Source organism: Capra hircus, chromosome 23, assembly GCF_001704415.2.
Source record: "Capra hircus breed San Clemente chromosome 23, ASM170441v1, whole genome shotgun sequence".
Taxonomy (NCBI): domain Eukaryota; kingdom Metazoa; phylum Chordata; class Mammalia; order Artiodactyla; family Bovidae; genus Capra; species Capra hircus.
In genome coordinates this window covers 20,572,241-20,596,142 of record NC_030830.1, presented here as the reverse complement: position 1 = coordinate 20,596,142, position 23,902 = coordinate 20,572,241, and the positions used below count along the sequence as shown (strand labels likewise).

Sequence of the window (23,902 nt, the reverse complement as noted above, 5' to 3'; positions counted from 1 at the left end):
TGCTTTATAGGTTTAACTCAGCATCCTAAATATGCTTCTTAGTTCTATGTATCACACATATCACACTGACTCAGAATTTACCATATATTTCTGTCCTTAATTATGTTGCAAGTGAATTTAATTCTAGCATTTCTAACCATTTTACTCATCCTTACATACTTTCAGATGATGAACTTGCTTCATTTAACCCATACAGTCTACTAGAGCAGCTTCACTAATGCCACTGTTATCACTCCTCAGAGTGATGGAGAACGTTACCACAGTGAATGAGTTTCTCCTGCTGGAACTGACCTCCACTCAGGAGCTGCAGCCTATTCTCCTTATGACCCTCCTGATTATATACATGATCGATCTGTTTGGAAACGGGTCTGTATTAGTGGTTGTCATCTTGGAGCCAAGACTCTACTCCCCTATGTATTTTTTCCTGGGAAATCTTTCTTGTCTGGATATCTGCTATTCTTCAGTGACACTGCCCATACTAATGGCAAACCTCCTCTCTGCTCACAAGGCCGTATCTTTCCTGGGCTGCATCACTCAGCTACACTTCTTCCACTTTCTGGGCTGCACTGAGTCCATCTTGCTGGCCATGATGGGTTTTGACCGCTTTGTGGCCATCTGTTATCCACTTCGCTACACTGTTATCATGAACCTCAAGGCGTGTATTCTCCTGGCAACTGTGGCCTGGATCACCAGCTTCTTCTATGCTCTGATGCATTCTGTCATGACTGCACGTCTGAACTTTTGCCACTCTCTGAAACTCAATCACTTCTTTTGTGATGTGAAGCCCCTCTTAGAGTTGGCTTGTGGTGACATTCGGCTCAATCAGTGGCTCATTTTTATTGTCACTGGCAGCTTAGCTATGGCAGCGTGCTTTCTCACTTTCCTCTCCTACTTGTATATTATCAGCTTCCTTCTGTTCAAGAACCGGACCTGCCGTGGGCTCCACAAGGCTCTGTCCACATGTGCCTCCCATTTCATGGTGGTATCTCTGTTTTATGGCACTGTGGGGCTCACCTACATCTCCCCAACCTCTGCCACCTCTGTAATACAGGAGCGGTATGTGGCTGTCATACACACCACTGTCACTTCACTGCTGAATCCTTTGATATACACCCTTAGGAATAAGGAAGTGAAGTTGGCTCTGAGCAGGGTGTTTGGGAGGAAACTGAAGCTGCCTAATGAAAATCATTGGCAGCACTAGAAAAAAAATCAAAACTCCATTTTATGTTTATGACATTTATTTCTCATTTTAATACTTTTGATACATTTCTTGAATTGTCTTTTCGTATCAGAAATTTGTTCCATTAGTAACTGTGTTCTTCACATATATGATTCCAATTACTCTTCATTAGTCATTCATTCACTTGAAATATATTTTTCAGCAAGCAGTGTTCAATTTGCAGAGGATACTACCTTGGAAAAGATCCATGAGTACCTGACATGAGGACCTGGATCTTTTTCATTTGAAAAGGTTTGTAAAGATAAGATGAACAAGTTAACGCATATGTTTTTCAGAAGATAAAACACAGAATAAGCAAGAATAAGCATGTGCCAGTGGGCACTCTTCTGTAAGATTGGGTCTATGAAATCTTCTTCAAGAAATGACATTTCAGCAGAATGCCAGAGGAAGTAGGGAAGTGAGTCATGCAAGTATGTGAAAGTATTTCTACATACTTTTATGTAGAAATGACAGAGAATGAAAGAGTATTGGTCTAGAGTGTTGTTCCAGTAAGACGTCCCATGTGCCTGGAGCTCAGTGAGTCATGAAGTGGGCGGCAGGCAATAAAGGCAGAAAGTTGGTGATAGTCATGTCATGGGCATTCTGTTGTTTGGCTGAATGCTTTCAGTACTTACTCTGAGTAATTAGTATGATAGGGGGCATTTGAGGGAAGAACTGACTTGACTTCTGTGGTGAAGGAATCACAATGTTACTGTATTGAGAACAGAGAGTAGGGGAGCAAGGATGAAACGGATTTCCTTATAATCTTTTGGATGAGAATTGATGGGAGCCTAGACAAGGGTAATAATGGTGGGGATAGGAGAAGCAGTTAGATTCTGGATGTAGTTTGAACACTCAACTTTCATTATTTACTGATAGCTGTGTGGTAGGAAGGTGAGAGGCATCGAGGATGATCATTAATTTTTATGTACTTATGTTAACACCAAGATATGTCGATAGTGTAGAAAAATCAGGCTATGAACAGAGAAGGGTGTGATTAAGGTTTTGATTTGTTTTTCTCACCATAATAATGTTTTGAATTGAGTTCTCCTTCCTATTAATCAGGCTTCCCTGATAGCTCAGACAGTAAGCAATCTGCCTGCAATGCACGAGACCCGGATCTGATCCCTGGGTTAGGAAGATCCGCTGGAGAAGGGAATGGCTACCTACTCCAGTATTCTTGCCTGGAGAGTTCCATGGGCAGAGGAGCCTGGTGAGCTACAGTCCATAGGTTTACAAAGAGTGGGACACAACTGAAATGACTTAGCAGGGCACACACACACAAAATTGCCACAAAGGTATAACAGTTTAAGTGTGGTGGTCCACAAGATCTTAGTGGTATAAAAATAATCATTAATGTTAAGATAAAGGAAAAATTCTCAAGTATTTTCTTTTGATTTCTTTTCAGAACATGCCAATACAGGCAGACCTCAGAGATATTGTGGGTTTCCAGACCACCACCATAAAGATGATATGACAATAAAGCAAGTTACATGAATACTTGGTTCCCAGTGCGTGTAAACATTATATGTACACTCTACTGTAATCTATTAAGTGTACAATAGTATTATGTCTAAAAAAATGCATGTACCTTAATTAAAAATACTTTATTGCTAAAAAAATGCTAACTATCATCTGAACTCTTCAGTGAGCTGTAGTAATAGCAACAAAGATCACTGATCACAGGTCACCATAACAAATATAAAGTACTGGAAAATTTTGAAATACTGTGAGAATTACGAATATATGACAGGTGATTCAAATGCTGTTGGGAAAATGGAGCTGACAGGCTTGCTTAGTTAGACCTTGTGCCAGGTTGTCACAGACCTTTCAAGGTTGTAACAACATTACAATTTTGTAACAACAACAAAAAACACAGCATCCATGGAGTGCAATAAAATAAAACAATAAATCAAAGTATGTAGGTATCTCAAGTAGAAAAATGGTGAAAAATGCTGGACTCTCTTTCCTATACTGCCTTTTTCTTCTGGATCTTGGTCCTGAAAATCCTCAATGCCTTGTTAGCTCTCTGGCTCCTTCAGAAGGATTTTTAATACATTGACCAACCTTTCGTTTCCAACCTGAGGTTTATATAAAATAGCGCAACCTACTGTTGCCGAAAGCATAAGTTTAGCTGTAGCATTTTTAAAAATTGATTAATTTATTTTAATTGGATGCAAATTACTTTACAATATTGTAGTAGCTTTTGCCATGCATTGACATGAATCAGCCATGAGTGTTCATGTGTCCCCCATCCTGAACCCCTGTCCTACCTCCCTCCCCATCCCATCCCTCAGGGTCATCTCAGCGCACTGGCCCTGAGTGCCCTGTCTCATGCATCGAAACTGGGCTCTAGCATTTTTGATCCCACTTTAGAAGTGAGGAGATTTCTCCCTTTGTAAAACAGCTGAGATGTGCAGCTCTAGATCTGTTCTCACAGCTTTAGTAACAGACTATTTCCTTCAAATATGCAGAATTATTCTCTACATCGCTGTCCCCAACCGGAAATAACTTCTGTCTAATTCAGCTTACTTCTTTTAGTCCACACTGACTGCTCTGCTCTAGGAACCAAATAAGGTCAAGAAAATTTCCTGCTGCTGTCTGGTTCATATCTTAACCTGTGCTACTTACTTTAAAAAGAGAAATTTGGCAGCTTTTTCTTAACTGCAGAAATGGACTTCCTTTCTTAACATCTTCCTACTCCCTTCTCTTGCCTCCATTGTTTTCTGAATATTGATTTCTATTTTATTGTTTTGGGATTCAGATTTTTTTCTAATATTAGTTTTGAAATAAAGTTTGGATTTATGCTTCTTTCTCTCCTTACTTCTTTCAGGAAAGTTTTTAGAAGATAAGAGAGGAACACTGATTAATCCAACAGTATTATTAACACTGTTATTAACACTGACTTAATAATAGCTATATTAGAACTGGATGTTTTATTTGTAGATTTAAATGATTTATATAATAATTTTCATGGCTGAATTTCTGTGAATCTCTTCACCAAGAAAGCTGGCTGAAATTTGTGTGGTAGCAAAATAAATGCAGAATGATTAGAAAAAAGTGAATCACTTTATATTATTGTTAATTGATTACATTATGATGACATTTTACAGAAAGCGATAAAAAGCAAAACTTTTAAGGTCTTCCCTGGTGGCTCAGAGTAAAAGAATCTGCTTGCCATTGCAGGAGACACAGATTTAATCCCCAATCCAGGAAAATCCAAATACTCAGAGCAAGTAATCCCAGGCACACAACTACTGAGCCTCTGTTCTAGAGCCCAAGAACCACAACTACTGAGTGCAAGTGCTGAAACTAGTGAAGCTCAAGTGTGTTAGAGCTAGTGCTTCACAACAAGAGGAGCCACTGCAATGAGAAGCCCATGCACCGTAACTAGAGAGCGGGCCCCACTCACTGCAACTAGAGAAAATCTCGAGCAGCAGTGAAGACCCAGAGCAGACTAAATAAATAAATAAATAAAATTTTAAAAGTAAAACTTTTAGATATTATGCTCTTTTTAAGATTTCAGGCTTTTTTGAACAATTGCTTCTCTTATTTTGCTAATTGTATGTTATTTAAATTTATGTAGTTATGTAATGAAGTTCACATTAACATCATTTAAGTACAACAATAAAAACAACAGCAATAATAAAAAATTTCAACATTATCCAGTTATAAGGATTTAATATTATGGAAAATTATAATGGTAGTACTATTTTTGTGGAAAATGATGATAATGGTATTTTTCTTATTTTGCCCCTATAGAAAATTTTACAATATACCTTAATTACTAGTAAGATACCTAAAGTCCCCAAAGTCTTCATCATTGCTATTTGGGGAAAAGTAATTAGATTCTCAGTATGCTTATGTGTGCTTTTTTTTTTTTTTTTAAAGAAATCATATAAACAGGAGGGTTTATAAAGAAGAGGGTTCCTGGTGTTGGGTATGTGAGTTGGACGAGAATAGCAGATTCCAGCCACATTTCCAGTGGTTCCAAACTTAAGTGGGCACAGATGGTAACACTACAGGAGAAAATTTCACTCCTGTTCACATAATAATATGAGGGAGAGGCTATTATTTCTTTATAAGGTTAACATTTTTCTTCATGACAACTCCTGGTTGAACCTATACCACAGCAAATCAAATTAAACCAAACTGGGTAAGTGGGGCAAAAATAAGTTGTCTTGAAAGAACGAAGAGACTTCCTATGAGTTTTCTGCAAAGGGAAATCAGCTAAGTTAATTCCTCATGAAAGAAGACTAAAAAGATTGATTTAACAATGAACAAATAATGAACAACGAACAAATACCTGTGTTCCAGGTAATGTTATAGATGTTCAGAAGGCATCATTAAGAGACGATACACTGACTTTGTAAAGATTATATCCAACTGGGGGAGCAGGTAATACACAATAAAGAGAATAAATAAATAAATGATATGGGATTTCAGAAGGTGTTATGTGTCATGGGGAAATGAAAGGAGAGTGAAGTGGGTATGGAGTGTATGAGGGCCCCAATAGGATGATCAGAGTGGGTCTCATTGAATAAATACCATTTGAGGTAAGGTTAAAATGAAGTTAGGGCTTTTGTCAGACAGCTAATTGTAGGGAAGAGCAAAGCGGAAGAGCAAAGAGGCCAGTGTGACTGACTGATTGAACTCAGGGGAGAAAGGGAGGAAATTAGGCTGGAAGAGTAAAAAGAAAAAGACATTACAGAGCTTGTAGTCTTTCTTAGAATTTGAGTTTATGGAGAATTTCCTGGTGGTCCAGTTGTTAGGACTCCACACTTTCATGCCAAGTGTCCAGGTTCCATCTCTGGTTGGGGGACTAAGATCACACAAGCTGTGTGGTGCGGCAATGAATAACTAAGTTTGAATTTACAATCTGAGCTGAAGTGTGGCAAGAGGGTTATAAGAAAAAGCATGATGATGGGAGGTGATTTACAGGTAAGGTTAGAAGCAAGAAGCTATTAATAATAATACTACAACTGCTAATAATGATAACTGAGACATGACATGGACTCACTTGATAGCTAGAGAAGTGAAAATAAGTGGAAGATTCTGTGCATATGTGTTTCATAATTGATCCAACAACTAGAGTTCAGGGGAATATTGAAGTAAAGGTCTAATGAAGTAGGTTGAAGAGAGACAGGAAAGAATAAGAGTGGAGACCAATTTAAACATTGTTTGTGAGAAACTTTGATGTAAAGATCAGAGAAAATGGACAGTGAAGAAAAACAGAGAGAAGCGAAGACTTTAAAATTTTTCTTATGATAGAAGAAATAATAGCCTGTTCCTTTGCTGAAGAGAATGTTACATTAGAAAAAGGAAAAATAATTATGGAAGAGAGAATGGCATTGTGGGAGTGTGCACCTGATTAAGCAAATGGGTATCATTGAAAGCACAAGCAAGAGCTTTGGCTTTAAAAAAGCACAGATTGGACAGGGAGAAAGGCTCATGAGGAAGAGGATATCTGTGTGATTCACATTGTTATATGACAGAAACTAACATACCATTATTGGAGAAGGCAATGGCATCCCACTCCAGTACTCTTGCCTGGAAAATCCATGGATGGAGGACCCTGGTAGGCTGCCGTCTATGGGGTCACACAGAGTCGGACATGATTGAAGCGATTTAACAGCAGGAGCAGCAACACACCATTATAAAGCAATTATCCTCAAGTAAAAATAAATTAAAAATAATGTACAATCACTTTCTAATAATATAGACACAAATGATAGTGAGTCTGAAAGTTCTTTTCAATTGTTTCAAATTTCTCATAGACAAGGAAGCAAGGTCAGCATTGGACAGTCAATATGGAGAAGAAGGTTGGCTGGAGGTTTGAAATGATTATCAAGGAGTATGTGAGGGTGAATGGACTTGACAGTTGTAAATAAATCCTTGAATACATTGTAACTTGATCAAATAGAAGTTAAATTTCAGCTATGGTGTGAATTTCAAATATAATTGAATTTCAGCAAGTATAGAGCAAAAATCAATATTAGCATTCTGTGAATGTCAATTCAGCAAAGAAATCTCTTGCATCATTGATGAATTCCATTAGGGTTTGATATGTTTATGTTAATAAGTAAGACAAAAGTGAATCAGGGAAGTTATATGCCTGGATTTCTCTCATTGGTCAGTGATATTAGTTTTCCTGAAGTACAAAACTTTTTGAATACCAGAAGAAATGTTCCTCCATTTTTGTGTTATTCACAACATAATAGCTACAAATATGGCACACTTTTAAGTTTAATCTGCATCATTTCCACCACTTTCTTAAGCCTAGACAATCAAAAAACCATAAACCACGCTTAAATTTGTAGAATTTACCAATTCCTTGGCATAAATACTTCCACCATGATCAACTGCAAGCTGTTAATGTGGTTCACTGAACGTGAATTTGGGAATAAATGAACAGGTCATTTTATGGCACCTCCAACATACAGATACAATAAAAGTGATAACCTCTAAAATGCAGATAGTAGGGGTATCGAAAATGGTTAGGGAGTGATGTTTCGTGTAATTTTGTTGTTTAGTTGCTGCTGCTGCTGCTGCTGAGTCGTGTCCGACTCTGTGCGACCCCATAGACGGCAGCCCACCAGGCTCCCCCGTTCCTGGGATTCTCCAGCAAGAATACTGGAGTGAGTTGCCATTTCCTTCTCCAATGCATGAAAGTGAAAAGCGAAAGTGAAGTTGCTCAGTCGTGTCTGACTCTTAGCGACCCCCTGGACTGCAGCCTACCAGGCTCCTCCATGCTTTGTCGCTAAGTTGTGTCTAACTCTTTGTGACCCCATGTACTGCAGCACACGGGGTTTCTGTCCTTCACTATCTCCTGGAGTTTGCTCAAATTCATGTCTAACGAGTTGGCCATGCTGTCTAACAATTTCATCCTCTGTCAACTGCTTCTCCTTTTGCTTTCAATCTTCCCCAGCATCAGGGTCTTTTCCATTGAGTTGGCTCTTCGCATCAGATGGCTAAAGTACTGGAGCTTCAGCTTTAGCATCAGTCCTTTCAACGAAATCCAGCGTTGATTTTCTTTAGGATCTTGCTGTCCAAGGGACTATCAAGAGTCATCTCCAGCACTATAATTCAAAAGCAGCAGTTCTTTGGTGCTCAGCATTCTTTATGGTCCAACTCTCACATCCATTATTACTAAAATGTCTGTTAGAGATTAAATCAATTGACATCCCCATCTGTGTGTATTTCACCACCTTCAAGAAAATAAATGTTGCAAACATTTTAATCTTTGTCAAAATAGTATAGCATTGAATTTTAATTTGAATTTCTGTTTTGAATATTTGTATATTTTATCCTCACTAAAACGTATGTTATAGTTTTAGTGGCTTCACTTAGGAGTGCTGGGCTGCCATTTTTCTGTTTCACTACAAATATTTCTTTCAGGTGATGTAATTCTGTTGAGAAATCATGATTTCCTATTTTTCTGTTTGTTTCTTATCATACTTTCATGTGGATACAGAGGTTTATTTATTGTTTATATATGAACAAGTTGGATTTGGGGGGCGAGTTATCAGGAGGTTTATACGGCATTGGGGATAGGATATTTTCCCCAGATTCTTGGCTCACTGGCCCCCTCTTCAGCTGCAACATTTTTACTGTCTTTGTGGTAACAGTTTTCTCTTCATCATTATGTGCACACTGACTTGCTTGGTTTTCTGGTATTCTGGAGAAATTCACTCTCAATGTGAGGCACTCTCTTTCTGGGACTGATAATTTTCTGCTGTTTTCAATATTCTTTTGCTACTAAAACTTCTTAGTACTTTGGGATTTTCCTGCATAAATAACCCTGCTGCTGTGATGCCCTCTTGTAATGCTGACACCAAATCTGCTGATTTGTATTCCCTCTGCCTACACATGATTTGAAGTTTTGGGGTTTACATTTTTTTTCTTCTAGTTTCATGAAGGTTTAGATTGTGGAGAACCTACTCTTATTTTTTTAAGCGGATATTTAAGACTATTGCTAAGTTTCTACTTGTACCAGAAATGAGAAGCATGTCTATTATGTCCATTTAAAAATATTTAAATTTTTACAAATACATCTGACAAGACTCTTTAGATACACTAATTTTAATGCTACAATGAGGCTAAAACTGAGTCCTGTTCTCTTACTGTATTCACTAAATATCTGCTTTTATTCTTTATGAGTTGCTTTATAGGTTTAATTCAGCATCCTAAATACACTTCTTTGTTCTGTGTATCACATATATCACACTGACTCAGAATTTATCACAAATTTCGGCCCTTAATTATCTTGCAAGTGAATTTAATTCAGCATTTCTAATCATTACCGACTCTTTGCGACCCCATAGACTGTAGTGTACCAGGCTCCTTTGTCCATGGGATTTTCCAGGCAACCGTACTGGAGTGGATTGCCATTTCCTTCTCCATTTACTCACCATGGATCATCCCTATATACTTTCAGATGATGAACTTGCTTCATTTAACCCATACAGTCTACTAGAGCAGCTTTACTAATGCCACTGTTATCACTCCTTCTCAGAGTGATGGAGAACGTTACCACAGTGAATGAGTTTCTCCTGCTGGAACTGACCTCCACTCAGGAGCTGCAGCCTGTTCTCCTTATGACCCTCCTGATTATATACATGATCGATCTGTTTGGAAACGGATCCATATTAGTGGTTGTCATCTCGGATCCAAGACTCTACTCCCCTATGTATTTTTTCCTGGGAAATCTTTCTTGTCTGGATATCTGCTATTCTTCAGTGACACTGCCCATACTAATGGCAAACCTCCTCTCTGCTCACAAGGCTGTATCTTTTCTGGGCTGCATCACTCAGCTACACTTCTTCCACTTTCTGGGCTGCACTGAGTCCATCTTGCTGGCCATGATGGGTTTTGACCACTTTGTGGCCATCTGTTATCCACTTCGCTACACTGTTATCATGAACTTCAAGGCATGTATTCTCCTGGCAACTGTGGCCTGGATCACCAGCTTCTTTTATGCTCTGATGCATTCTGTCATGACTGCACGTCTGAACTTTTGCCACTCTCTGAAACTCAACTACTTCTTCTGCGATGTGAAGCCCCTCTTAGAGTTGGCTTGTGGTGACATTCGGCTCAATCAGTGGCTCATTTTTATTGTCACTGGCAGCTTATCTATGGCAGCGTGCTTTCTCACTTTCCTCTCCTACTTGTATATTATCAGCTTCCTTCTGTTCAAGAACCGGACCTGCCGTGGGCTCCACAAGGCTCTGTCCACATGTGCCTCCCATTTCATGGTGGTATCTCTGTTTTATGGAACTGTGGGGCTCACCTACATCCCCCCTGCCTCTGCCACATCTGTATCACAGGGACAGTATGTGGCTGTCATACACACCACTGTCACTTCACTGGTGAATCCATTGATATACACCCTTAGGAATAAGGAAGTGAAGTTGGCCTTGAAGAGAGTCTTTGGGAGGAAACTGAAGCTGTCTGTCTAAAGAAAATCATTGGCCACACAGGAATAAATAAAAACTGTGCTTTTTATGACATTCATTTTCTCATATCTAATAAATCTGATACATTTCTTGAATTCTATTTTCATTTTAGAAATTGTAGGGAGATGAGAAGCATCAAGGATGATCATTAATTTTTATTTAATTATGTTAACACCAAGAAATATCTATAGTGTAGAATTAGGCTATGAATAGAGCAAGGGTATGATAAAAGTTTTTATTTGCTTTTTACATAATAAAATTGTTTTGAGTTTTCCTTCCTACTAACTAATCCTCTTTATGCATAGAACAATATATTTAAAAAATAATCATGAGTTTAGTATTCAGGCTTTACTTTCGAAGACAACTTCATTTGTGACAATTTATTCTCTCTGGGCATGGTTTAATTCGATTTTTCTGGTAATAAGAGCAATAATTAAAAAAAAAACAGTTTCACCATTATGGAACTTATACATAACTAAAACGAATCCGGTAAGAATATAAACATACAAGTATGGCAGGAAATGGCAGGTGAAAAAGACATTCTAAATGTTAATTCGAGGTAAAATCTAGGATGAATAGAGAACATTTGTCTAAAAGAGAAACCGTATTATATTTGATCTTTGATAAAAGTACCAGAAAGTTATAACAGTCTAAGAGTAGTGGTCCACAAGATACTGCTGCTGCTGCTGCTAAGTCACTTCAGTCGTGTCTGACTCTGTGTGACTCCATAGACGGCAGCCCACCAGGCTCCCCTGTCCCTGGGATTCTCCAGGCAAGAACACTGGAGTGGGTTGCCATTTCCTTCTCCAATATGAAAGTGAAAAGTGCAAGTGAAGTCGCTCAGTCGTGTCCAACCCTTAGCTTCCCCATGGACTTCAGCCCACCAGGCTCCTCCATCCATGGGATTTTCCAGGCAAGAGTACTGGAGTGGGATGCCATTGCCTTCTCCACCACAAGATATTAGTGATGTAGAAATAATCATTAATGTTAGGATAAATGAAATCTTCTCAGATATTTTCTTATGACTTATTTTCAGAATATGCCAGTACAGGCATACCTCAGAGATGCTGCGGGTTTATTTCCAGCCCTAAAGCAGATGTGGCAATAAAGCAAGTCACATGAATACTTTTTTTCCCAGTGAATATTCAGTTGATACCATAGTGTGTAATCTATTAAATGTACAATAGAATTATGTCTAAAAACAAAGTATGTACCTTCATTAAAAACACTTTTCCTCGCCATCATCTGAACCTTCAGTGAGCTGTAGTAATAGCATCAAAGATCACTGATCGCAAATAACCATAATGAATATAACACTGGAAAATTTGAAATATTGTGAGAATTACCAAAATGTGACAGGAGATTCAAAGTGGGCAAATGCTGTTTGGAAAACTGTGCTGACAGGCTCACTCAATGCTGGGCTGCCACAGATCTTCAATTTGTAAAAAAAAAAGGCACAGTATCTGTGGACTGCAATAAACTGAAATACAAAAAATTAAGGTATGCTTGTACCTCAAGGAGAAAAATGGTTAAAAAAATGCTAGACCCTCCTTTCTGTACTGCCCTCCTGTTCTAGATCTTAGTCCTACAAACCCTCACTGCCTGGTTAGCTCTCTGACTCCTTCAGAAGGACTTTTAATATGTTGACTGACTTTCAGTTCTCCTCTTGACAGTTTGTGTAAAACTGTTGGCAAAAGTGTAAATTTAGCTGAAGCTTTTTGGATCTGGTTTTTGAAGTGCGGTGATTTCTTTCTTTGTAAACCAACTGAGATTCACGGTTGTAGATCTGTTCTCCTCACAGCTTTAATAACAGACTATTTCCTTCAAATACACAGAGTTTTTCGCTACATCATCACTTCCTTCCTGAAATAATTCTGTCAAATGTGGCTTACTTCTTTGATTCTTTGAGTCCATGCTGACTACTCCTATAAACCAAATCAGGTCAAGAAAAATTCCTACTGCTGACTGATTAATAGCTTAGTTTATGCAACTTACTTAACAAAGGGAAATTCAGCAGCTTTTTCTTAGCTTTGCACCAGTGGGCTTCCTTTCTTAACATCATCTACCCCCTTGTTTTATCTCCATTGTTTTCTAAGCATTTATTTCTATTTTATTGTTCTGGGATTCAGACTTTTCTTAATTTTTAAAAAATAAAGTTTGGATTTATTCTTCTATCATTTCTTTTAGGAAAATTTTTTGAAGATAAAAAGGGAACACTGACTTAATCTAACCATATTAACATTGGATGTTTTACTTGTAGATTTAGATGATATCTAGAATAATCTTCATGGCTGAATTTCTGTGAATCTCTTCACCAAGAAAACTGGCTGAAATTTGTGGGACAGAAAAATATATTCATAATGACTAGAATAAAAATGTGAAATGTCTAATATTGTCAATTGATTACAGTGGCTATGATGATATTTTATAGAAGAAGATAAAAAGCAAAACTTAAATATTATGCTATCTTTTAAGATTTTACTCTGTTGAATAATTGCCTCTATTTCTCTATTATTTTTATCACAATGAACTTGCCCAAAATTTCTCAGATAGAAAATAACAGGGAGTTGGAGAGGACATAACCATCACTTCTATGTGGGAATAAAGATTTATATTGTCAAACAAATGTATTTTGATACTTTAGATATAAGGAAATAGATGTGGAATAGTGAGAAATAGTGTACTGTGAGAAGATGAAATTTTATGTGACCCTTCTGCATTATTTATTATTTGTAAAATTCTCATATAGAAATAATTTCACTGTACTATTTTCTATTGTCATTTCTATTAAAATGACAATCATTTATTAGCTTAGTTGTCAGTTCCGTAGGTTAGAATTCTAGGTGTGGTATGTCTGGGTTTTCTGCTAAGTTTATCAAACGGCTGAAATCAAGCTGTTGGCTGGGCCGCATTCCTTTCTGGAATCCAAGCTCATTCAGGTTGTTGGCCAAATTCCTTACAGTTGTAGAAAGAGATCTTCACTTCCTCGTTGAATGTCAGTTGAAGCTACTGCTGATTTTTATAGGCTGCCGACACTTCTAATCATGTTTAAGCAAGAGTGGAGAACGTCTCACACTTAAATTCCTCTTCTACTTTAACTCTGACCTTTTCAACTCAGATTTAAAGGGCTCACATGATTATGTCAGACCCACCTGAAAAATCTCCCTATTTTAATGCTAATTAACTTGAGGATATCATTACATCTGCAATATATGTATATATTTTGCCATATAATATAATTATGGAAGTAATGTCACCTTGTGAAGTGAAGTCGCTCAGTCGTGTCCGACTCTTTGTGACCCCATGGTCTGTAGCCTACCAGGCTCCTCTGTCCATGGGATTTTCCAGGCAAGAGTACTCGAGTAGGGTGCCATTGCCTTCTCCAGGAGATCTTCCTGACCCAGGGATCGAACCTAGGTCTCCCGCATTGTAGGCAGACGCTTTACCGTCTGAGCCACCAGGGAAGTCCAATATCACCTTATGTTCATCTATTCTACCTGTACTCAAAGGGAGGAGATTATACACAGGTTAGGTTTGTTAGGATTTATCTTGGAATTTTGCCTACATCATATACACCCATCTTAAAAGTTGTTATGTGACTCAAATGAGACAAATAGTATAAAAATACAGTTGTTAAAAACTTAAGTTTCTGAAATTACATGCTATTTAAATTTACATAATTATATAATGAAGGTCACTTGAACATCATTTTTTTAACATCATTTTAAATACAATAAAAGCAATAATAATCATAGTAATTTTCAACTATATCCAGCAATAAGGATATAACATTATGGAAAATTTATAATGGCAGTATTATTTTGTGCAAAATAATAATAGCAGTATTGTTCTTTTAAATTCTGCCACTATAAACAATTTTATGTGTCCATGCTGAATCAGTTCAGTCATGTCCAACTCTTTCCAACTTTATGGACCATAGCCTGCCAGGGTCCTCTGTCCATGGGATTCTCCAGGCAAGAAAACTGGAGTGGGTTGCCATGCCCTCCTCCAGGATCTTCCCGACCTAGGGATTGAACCCTGTCTCTTATGGCCCCTGTATTGGCAGGTGGGTTATTTACCACTAGTGCCACCTGGGGAAGCCCACAAACAATTTTATAATATACCCTAATTACTAGTAAGATATTCAAAGTCTCCAAAGTCTTCATCATTGCTATTTGGGGAAAAGTAATTAGATTTTCACTACACTGTGTATGTTTTTCTAAAGAAATTATATAAGCAGGAGGAAAGAATAGGGTTCCTGGTGTTAGGCATGTGAGTTCAAAGAGAGCAGCATTTTCCTGCCACACTTACGGTGGTTCCAAACATAAGTGGGCAGAGATGGTAACACTGAAAGAGATAATTTCATTCCTGTTCACATAAGAATATGAGGGAGAGGCTAATCCTTCTTTATAAGGGTAACATTTTCCTCCTTGACAACTCCTGGTTGAACCATTATGACAGCAAATCAAATTAAACCAAGCTGGGTAAGTGGGGCTAACATAAGTTTTCTTGGAAAAACAAAGAGATTTCCCTATGAGTCTTCTGCAAAGAGAAATAAACTAAGTTAATTCTTTATGAAAGGAGATCTGGAAGACTGATTTAACAATGAACAAATATGTATTGTGTGCCAGGGACTGTTCTAGATGCTCAGAGTGCATCATTAACAGTCAATACACTGATTTTGTAAAACTTGTATCCAACTTGTGTTAGTCGCTCAGTTGTGTCCAAATCTTTGCAACCCTATGGACTGTAGCCCGTCAGGCTCCTCTGTCTATGGGAATTCTCCTGGCATCAATATTGGAGTGAGTTGCCATTCCCTTCTTCAGAGGAGTTTCCTGACCCAGGCGTCAAACCTGAGTCTCCTGCCTTGCAGGAAAATTCTTTACCTACTGAGTCACTAGGAGAGCCCATATCCAACTAGGGGAATAGGCAATCCACAATAAGCAGATAAATAGATATAATGTACATGGGATTTCAGAAGGTGCTATGTGTCATGGGGAAATGAAAGGAGGATGAGAGGGGTTTAGAGTGTAGGAGGGCACCAATAGGATGATCATAGTGGTTTCATTAAATAAATGTTATTTGAGGTAAGATTGAAATAAAGTTAAGACTTTTGTCAGACAGCTTGTCATGGAGAAGAGCAAAGGGGAATAGCAAAGAGGCCAGTGTGACTTGACTGAGTGAACAAAGGGGAGAAAGAGGGCAAATTAGGCTGGAAGAGTGAAAAGAAAAAGATTTTATAGAGCTTGTAGCATTTTTTTAAGAATCTGATTTCGTAGGGAATTCTCTAGTGGTCCAGTGGTTATGACTCACTGCTTTCACTGTGGTGGACCCTAGTTCTATCCTTGGAGGGGGAAATAAGATTCCCACGAACTGGGCAAAGCAACAACAACAACAAAAAAAAAAATTGAATTTACAATCTGAGCTAGGGTGATTGGAGGGTTATGAGTGGAAGCATGATGATGGAAGGTGATTTACACATAATTGGGCTTCCCTGTGGTTCAGCCAGTAAAGAATCTGCTTGCATTGCAGCAGACCTGGGTTTGATCCCTCAGTGGGGAAGACCCCTGGAGGAAAGCATGGCAACCCACTCCAGTATTCTTGCCTGGAGAATCCCATGGACAAAAGAGCCTGGCAAGCTACAGTCCATGGGGTCACAAAGAGCTGGACACGACTGAGCGACTAAGCACTGCATGAACTGGGCAAGATTAGCAGCATTAAACTATTGAGAATAAGATTATAACTATTAACTGAAACATAGTGAGGACTCGGCGGAGAAGGCAATGGCACCCCACTCCAGTACCCTAGCCTGGAAAATCCCATAGATGGAGGAGCCTGGAGAGCTGCAGTCCATGGGGTCGCTGAGAGTTGGACACGACTCAGTGACTTCACTTTCACTTTTCACTTTCATGCATTGGAGAAGGAAATGGCAACCCACTCCAGTGTTCTTGCCTGCCCAGGGACGAGGAAGCCTGGTGGGCTGCCGTCTATGGGATCGCACAGAGTCGGACACGACTGAAACAACTTAGCAGCAGCAGCAGTGAGGACTCGGTAGCTAGAGAAGTGAAAATAAGCAGTAATCTTCTGTGTATAAACATTTCATAATTGATCCAACAACTAGGAATTGGGGGAATATTGAGATAAAGGTCTTAACAAAGTAAGTTCGAGAGATGGCAAAGAATAGGAATGGAGACCATCAGTTTAGTTATTGTTTTTGAGAAGTTTTGATATAAATATCAGAAAAATGGGACGGTAAAGAAAAATAGTGAAAAAGAAAGACAACAATTTTTTTTTTTTATGTTCGGAGAAATAATAGTCTGTTCCTTTGCTGAAGAGAATGCTTCATCAGAGAAAGGAAAAAGAATTACGGAGGAGAGAGTAGCATTTCTGGAATGCACAGTTGATTAAGTGAGGGAGTATCATCAAAAACACAAGTGAGAGGTTTGGCTTGTACTTTTGGGAGATGGGAGGGGGTTCAGTATGGGGAACACATGTACACCGATGGCTGATTCATGTCAATATATGGCAGAAACCACTACAATATTAAAAAAAATAAAAAACACAGATGGGGTGCTCGGGGGGAAGCTCAAAAGGGACGAGATATATGTACACCTGTGGCTGAGTCACATTGTTGTATAGCAGAAAGCAACACAACACTGTTAAGCAATTATTCTCCAATTAAACTGAATTTTTAAAAAAGCATAATCACTCACTAGAAATATAGACACAAATGGGAAAGCATATTTGTACATAGAAGCAAACACATGTGATGCTGAATCTGAAGTTCTTTTCAATTGCTTCAAATTTCTCATAGACAAGAAAGCAAGATCAGCATTTGAGAATAAATATAGAGAAAAAGCATAGCTGGAGGTTTGAAGTGGTTATCCAGGAGTGTGTGAGAGTGAATGGACTTGAGAGCTGTAAATAAGTCCTTGAATTTGAATTTCAGCTATAGTGCGGCTATAGATTCAAGCATTTAGCAAAAATCAACAATAATATTCTGTGAACGTCAATTCAACAAAGAAGTCTCTCACATCATTGATAAATTCTATCAGTGTTTGATATGTTTGTCTATGTTAATAAGACGAAAGTGAATCAAGGAAGTTATATGTCTGAATTTCTCTCATTTGTCAGTGACATTAGTTTTCCTAAAAGTACAAAACTTTTGAATACTGGAAGAAAAGTTCCTCCACTTTTTGTGTTATTTACAATATAATGGCTACAAACACGACACATTTTTAAGTTTAAACTGCATCACCAACTGGGCTCCCCAGTGGCTCAGATAGTAAATAATCTGCCTTTAACGCAGGAGGCCCGGATCCGCTCCCTGGGTCAGGAAGTTCCCATGGAGAAGAGAATGGCAACCCACTCTGTATTCTTGCCTGGAGAATCCCATGGACAGAGGAATCTGGCCAGGCTATAGTCCATGGGATCACAAAGAGTCAAACACGACTGAAGCGACTTAGCAGGCAGATTTCATTAACATATTTCCACCACTTTCTTAAGCCTAGACAATCAACAAAACCATGAATCAATCTCATAATTTGTAGAATTACCAGCACCTTGGCATAAATACTTCCACTCTGACTAGTTGCAAGCTATCAACATGATTCACTGATAAATGAATAGTAGCAATAAATGATCAGTAGCAATAGTAGCAATGATCAGTAGCAAGCCATTTTATGGCATCTCCATCATACACATACAATAAAAGCAATAATCTCTAAAGCAAAGATAATAGGAACAGGTAAAATGATTAGGGAGTGATGTCTTATATAAGTTACCTCTGTTTTTAATATAATTGACTCAATTGGAAGTTTATGTAATTTCATTTTAAATAATGATTGTGGTTAATATCTTGCCTACAAAATTTCTGGACATTAACAACAAGCTTTTATGAACCAGTAATAGCTAACTCTAGTGCATCTTGGCTGTAGTAATTTCTAGTGGCATAAATTACAGGATAAACTTTGTACAGTAAATGATAAGTAAAATATTAATTCATTTTCCCTTTATAAAGAGTTCTTTTTTTTTTTAAGAAAGGCTTTCAACAGCCAGAACTTATTTTCATTAGCTGAATACCCAAGTCCTAGCATATTGAACTGTAAGATATAAATGGTAAGACTAATTGTGAATTTCCTCTGTATTTTATGGAACTGCCCTCCCCCTCAAATATATTATCAACCCGTGGTACCACTATGTCTTTTTCTGCTCTCCTAATTCTCTAATTGTGACCAACTGTTTCTACATTTAATCTACAAATGTCAGCCTCCAATAGTGTGCAAGGCAGCACAGTTTTTTGTTTAATTAATTTTTATTGGATATAGTTGCTTCACAATCAGGGCAGCATAGTTGATTGACCCACTGACAATTGTTTTAATGAGCTTCCAAATTGCTGAAGCCCAGGAAGACAGAGTAAATGGGCCTTTTCTTCCTTTAGTGCATGTGTTTTACTTGAAAATTCAAATCTGTCTGTAGTGTTCATTTTAAAATATTTGACCAACAGATAAAAGGCTGATAATGTTCATGCTGGGTGCTAAAGCACACAGTTTATTTGCTGTGGGCTTGTGCATTTTTTACAGATCCATCTAATATTTTCTTGATAAATAATATCTTTTCCTCTGTGAAACTTTTATTTTCTAGTTTTGTAGCCTGTTTCTGGAGCAATACCTGACTACAGAAATCTATGCTTCCTCGTTCTCAATTTCAGAAAGAAAACCAGAGCTGTATATGAAAAGAGAAAACCAAACAGTTGTATTTGAGTTTATCATCTTGGGATTCTCCAACTTAAATGAGTTAAAATTTTTACTTTTCACTATTTTCCTGGTAGCATATATCTGTACTTTGGGAGGAAATACCTTCATAATTTTGGTGACCATGACTGATCCATGCCTCCACACTCCCATGTATTTTTTTCTGGAAAACTTAGCTTTTCTTGACATCTGCTACACCACCACCAATGTCCCCCAGATGATGGTACATCTACTATCACAGAGAAAAAGCATTTCTTATTTGGGTTGTGTAGTGCAACTTTTTGCATTTATTTTTTTTGTTGGGTCAGAGTCCCTGCTTCTGGCAGCCATGGCATATGATCGCTACATTGCAATCTGTAAGCCCTTAAGGTATTCGATTATTATGAACAGAGTCCTGTATAGCTGGTTAGCAGCCTCCTGCTGGACTGGTGGTTTCCTCAACTCAGTGGTGCACACAGTACTGACATTCCGTCTGCCCTTCTGTGGCAACAACGAGATTAATTATTTCTTCTGTGACATCCCCCCTTTGCTGATCTTGTCTTGCGGGGACACTTCTGTCAATGAGTTGACCCTACTCTCCATTGGGGTCTTCATAGGCTGGACTCCTTTTTTGTGTATCATACTTTCCTACCTTTATATTATTTCTACCATTTTAAGAATCAGGTCTTCTGAAGGGAGGCAAAAGGCCTTTTCTACCTGTGCCTCCCACCTGATCATTGTCCTTCTCTATTATGGCAGCTCCATCTTCACATATGTACGACCCATATCAGCGTATTCACTGGAGAAGGACAGACTGATCTCAGTATTGTACAGTGTTGTCACTCCCATGTTAAACCCTATTATCTACTCTTTGAGAAATAAGGATATTAAAGAGGCTGCAAAAGTTTGTGGGGAGAAAGTGGCAGGCTTCAAGCTCCCTCTCTTTTGCTGTGTAAATTTTCTAAGAAAATGATGTATTACAAAACTGTCCATCTTACTTTTAGAGCTGACTTTTGCAAATTACTCTCAAGTAAAATTAAAAATCAATGCAAATTTTTACAGCCAGTGATTAGCAAACACTCTTGTTTAAAAAGTCTGTATAAAATATTACAATTTTTTTTTCCAGAGATCAGTGAACTAAAAAGACAGGAATCACAAGGCCAACACTGAACAGAGTTGAAAATTAAAAAAAAAAAAAAACTGTGAAATTGGCATTAGGGACTCCTTGTGAGGACTTCTGATGATCTTAGGAAGTGTTTGAGTTTCTGAACAGCATTTTAACATTCTTGTAAGATTGGAGGGCTAAAATTGGAATCTTGAGCTACCTAATTGAAATTTAGCTGGTATCCTCTATTTTATCTGGCAAATTTATCAATAACTCACGTGCCTGTGCTGTGCGTAGTCACTTACAGGCCTAGTGGCTATCATATTGGACAATGTATACTTAGGACAATTCTATCTTTGCGGTTATTGGGTAGTGCTTCTCTGAAAGAAGAAAACTAAGATAGGCAACTTGCTTTAAGAGATGTTGCAACCAATTGCAAAGTTAAAAAGATAGTGTGTTAATGATTCAGTTATACATTGATCATTGAAACAAACTGAAAAAAGTTCCATGAATAAACATATGTATTTGATTATATGATAGATGAGGCCAGAAGAAGCTTGAAAGAAAAGTTGAGTAAGAATAATCTTTTCAATAAAAAGACAAAGGGGTTTATGATTCCAGCCTTACAGTTTATACAAAAATCAGTTCTAGAATACTGCATACCTCAATGTATGCTGCTACTGCTAAGTCGCTTCAGTCGTGTCCGACTCTGCGCAACCCCAGAGACAGCAGCCCACCAGGCTCCGCCGTCCCTGGGATTCTCCAGGCAGGAACACTGGAGTGGGTTGCCATTTCCTTCTCCAATGCATGAAAGAGAAAAGTGAAAGTGAAGTCGCTCAGTCGTGTCCGACTCTTGGCAACACCATGGACTGGAGTCTACCCGGCTCCTCCGTCCATGGGATTTTCCAGGCAAGAGTACTGGAGTGGGTTGTCATTACCTCAGTGTATAAAAGAACATTAAAGCCTTCAGAAAATGATATAGGGTGTACTACCATATCACATATGAATTTGTCAGATCCAATCCAGAGAAGAGACTGGAGACTACACAGTCTCCTTCGGAACATTGCGGCCTCTGGTTAGAAGGGCAACAGTCCCTGGGCTCAAAGGCTATGGGCCAGAGGACACCAGGCCTCGTGGGTGGAGACCCTCAGTGCTTCCTGCAGCCTGTAGCCATTCAGCCCAGCCCTTTATGGCTCGGGCTGCTGCTCTGTGGTTAATGATCATGGTGGGTGGGGTTGACCTCGGTTTCCAGGGGACTGTCACTGTGGACACCATGTGAGACAAGGTGAATAAGTGACAAAGCCAACATTTTACATGTCAAAAGGAAATTAAAATTAAAAATATTAATATATTCCTTTCCACCCCCACTCAAGTCACTCTTGCTTAGGGATTGATTTTCTTTTTCTCTCTCAATTTTCTTGACTAATACTAAAGCCTCCTATTAAGTTTCCCCATTCTTCACCCTATTTTACTAAATCTTACACATTTTGTCTGAATTAAACTCAAAGAACATATTTGTTAGAAGTTAATGAAGCAAAGAGAGAGGGAAGGTGCTTTAGATGGTTATGAGCTGTGTATTAGGAAGAAATAAATCTCTCTTGTTTCACTTGGTATCAAGTAATCTGTGTTTTAGACTTGTTTACGGACTTTCCTTTTTTCTTTCTGTTGACAGTAAATGCTTAGTAAATGCTTGTGATAGTCATCCATACTGTTGCATACACTGTAGCTCATTCACTTTTCATTGCTATATGGTATTCCATCACATAGGTAGGCCCATAAGCATTTTATTCATTCAGTAAACTTAACAAACATCTAAAGATTGTGTGAAGGTATTATTTTCACAATTTCTAATTAGTTTTTGGAGAAAAAATTAAAAGGGAGACTTGTCCAACCTGGCATTAAGACATAAACTAAGGCCTACCAATGGAAAGTCAAGTTCTTGGTTCAAAAAGAAAAATATCATGGGATAGAGGTCTTAGATACAGATCCAAGAATTTTATGGAAACAGTATATACTAAGTATGGTGCTATAGTAAATAATGAAAATTTGGTTACATTTTGGAAAAATCAGATGATTAAATGAAGAAAAAGAAAATTAGTTTTCTAACTTCCACTTTGTAAAAAGATGAAATTTAAGTGGAACAAGCAGCAAAATTTGAAATTTAAAAATTGTAAAGTTAATATAAAAAAGTTTCAAAGAATATATTTATGAACTAGCAGGGGGAAATTTTAAATAAATCTTAAACTGCACAGCCCATAACCTGAGAAAATATGGATTTTACCATGACAAAATTAATGAATTCTTTTCTATGGAAGGGTATAAAATTAGTGCACAGATGACCCCTTTCTATAAATTATTTGAAAAAGTTAAATTTATAAATGACCAATGATGTCTTAAATAAGGAATTCCTACAAATGAATGAGAAAAAAACCCCAGGAAACTTAATTAAGAATATGTGCAAAGAATAAACATAGCAGATTAGTAGGAGAGGAAATCCAAATGATTGACACACAAAAAATCTCCTCATAGAGGAGATGTTCAAAATTGCTAGTAGTCTGAGTTATTCAAATTAGAATAATAATGAGCCACCACCTCAGTTCCTTCAGATTGACAAAAACTAGAAAACTTGATAACTCCAAGCAATGTGAGGAACACTTGTATGCTTCTGTGGATGGTACAGGTACAACTGGGCTAGATGGTAGAATTTTGAAGATCAACCATGTGTAATTTAACTCTACTCTGTGGAAAGCTGGTTTCACTTTGCTATAAATCTAATTTGTTCTAAAGAAGTCCCCTCTGATTCTGAGGTACTTGGATTTTCCAGGCAAGAATACTGGAGTGGGCTGCCACTTCCTTCTCCAGGGGATCTTCCCAACCCAGGGATCGAACCTGGGTCTCCTGCATTGTAGACAGATGCTTTAACATCTGAGCCACTAGGGAAGCCCATAAAAATGTTAGTATTATCTTTAGTTTTCCAGAGTGAAAAGCTTTCCAGTGTATAATGATAGAATGGATGATGGATGATGGAATTATATTCTAAAGTCATGGTGGCTTGAGGAACTTAACTGCTTGAATATGGCTTAAATGCTTAACATGGACAGGAAGGGAGAATTTTAGAAGTGGTAACAGAAGTGGTTTCTGAATATTTTTGTTCAAAAATCAGTTTCATTAAAAAAAAACAATAACAACAAACCTCTTGGAACCCACATATCAATACATTACACATCTTCCAGGATGTTAAAATATTATGTTTCCATTTGGGCTGAGACATTGAAGGTTACTAGCAAATCTATCCAAAAACAAGGTGCTACGTCACTAAAGAAGTATATAGTTAGAGAACTGATTCTGTGGCTAAAGAGGATTTCTTTGGTGAGAACTGGGGTGTTAAGTA

At 37.9% G+C, this 23,902-nt stretch overlaps 3 protein-coding genes across 3 annotated transcripts; all 3 read left to right on the top strand.

Moving 5' to 3' along the window:
• LOC102190122 (olfactory receptor 12D3-like) lies at positions 245-1,201 on the top strand. The gene has a single exon (XM_005701662.2). It carries the CDS (start codon positions 245-247, stop codon positions 1,199-1,201), a length of 957 nt encoding a protein of 318 aa, XP_005701719.2.
• Positions 9,739-10,677, top strand: LOC102189855 (olfactory receptor 12D3-like). The gene has a single exon (XM_005701661.2). The coding sequence runs from the start codon at positions 9,739-9,741 to the stop codon at positions 10,675-10,677; it is 939 nt and encodes a 312-aa protein (XP_005701718.2).
• LOC102189577 (olfactory receptor 5V1-like) lies at positions 19,405-20,379 on the top strand. The gene has a single exon (XM_013977028.2). It carries the CDS (start codon positions 19,405-19,407, stop codon positions 20,377-20,379), a length of 975 nt encoding a protein of 324 aa, XP_013832482.2.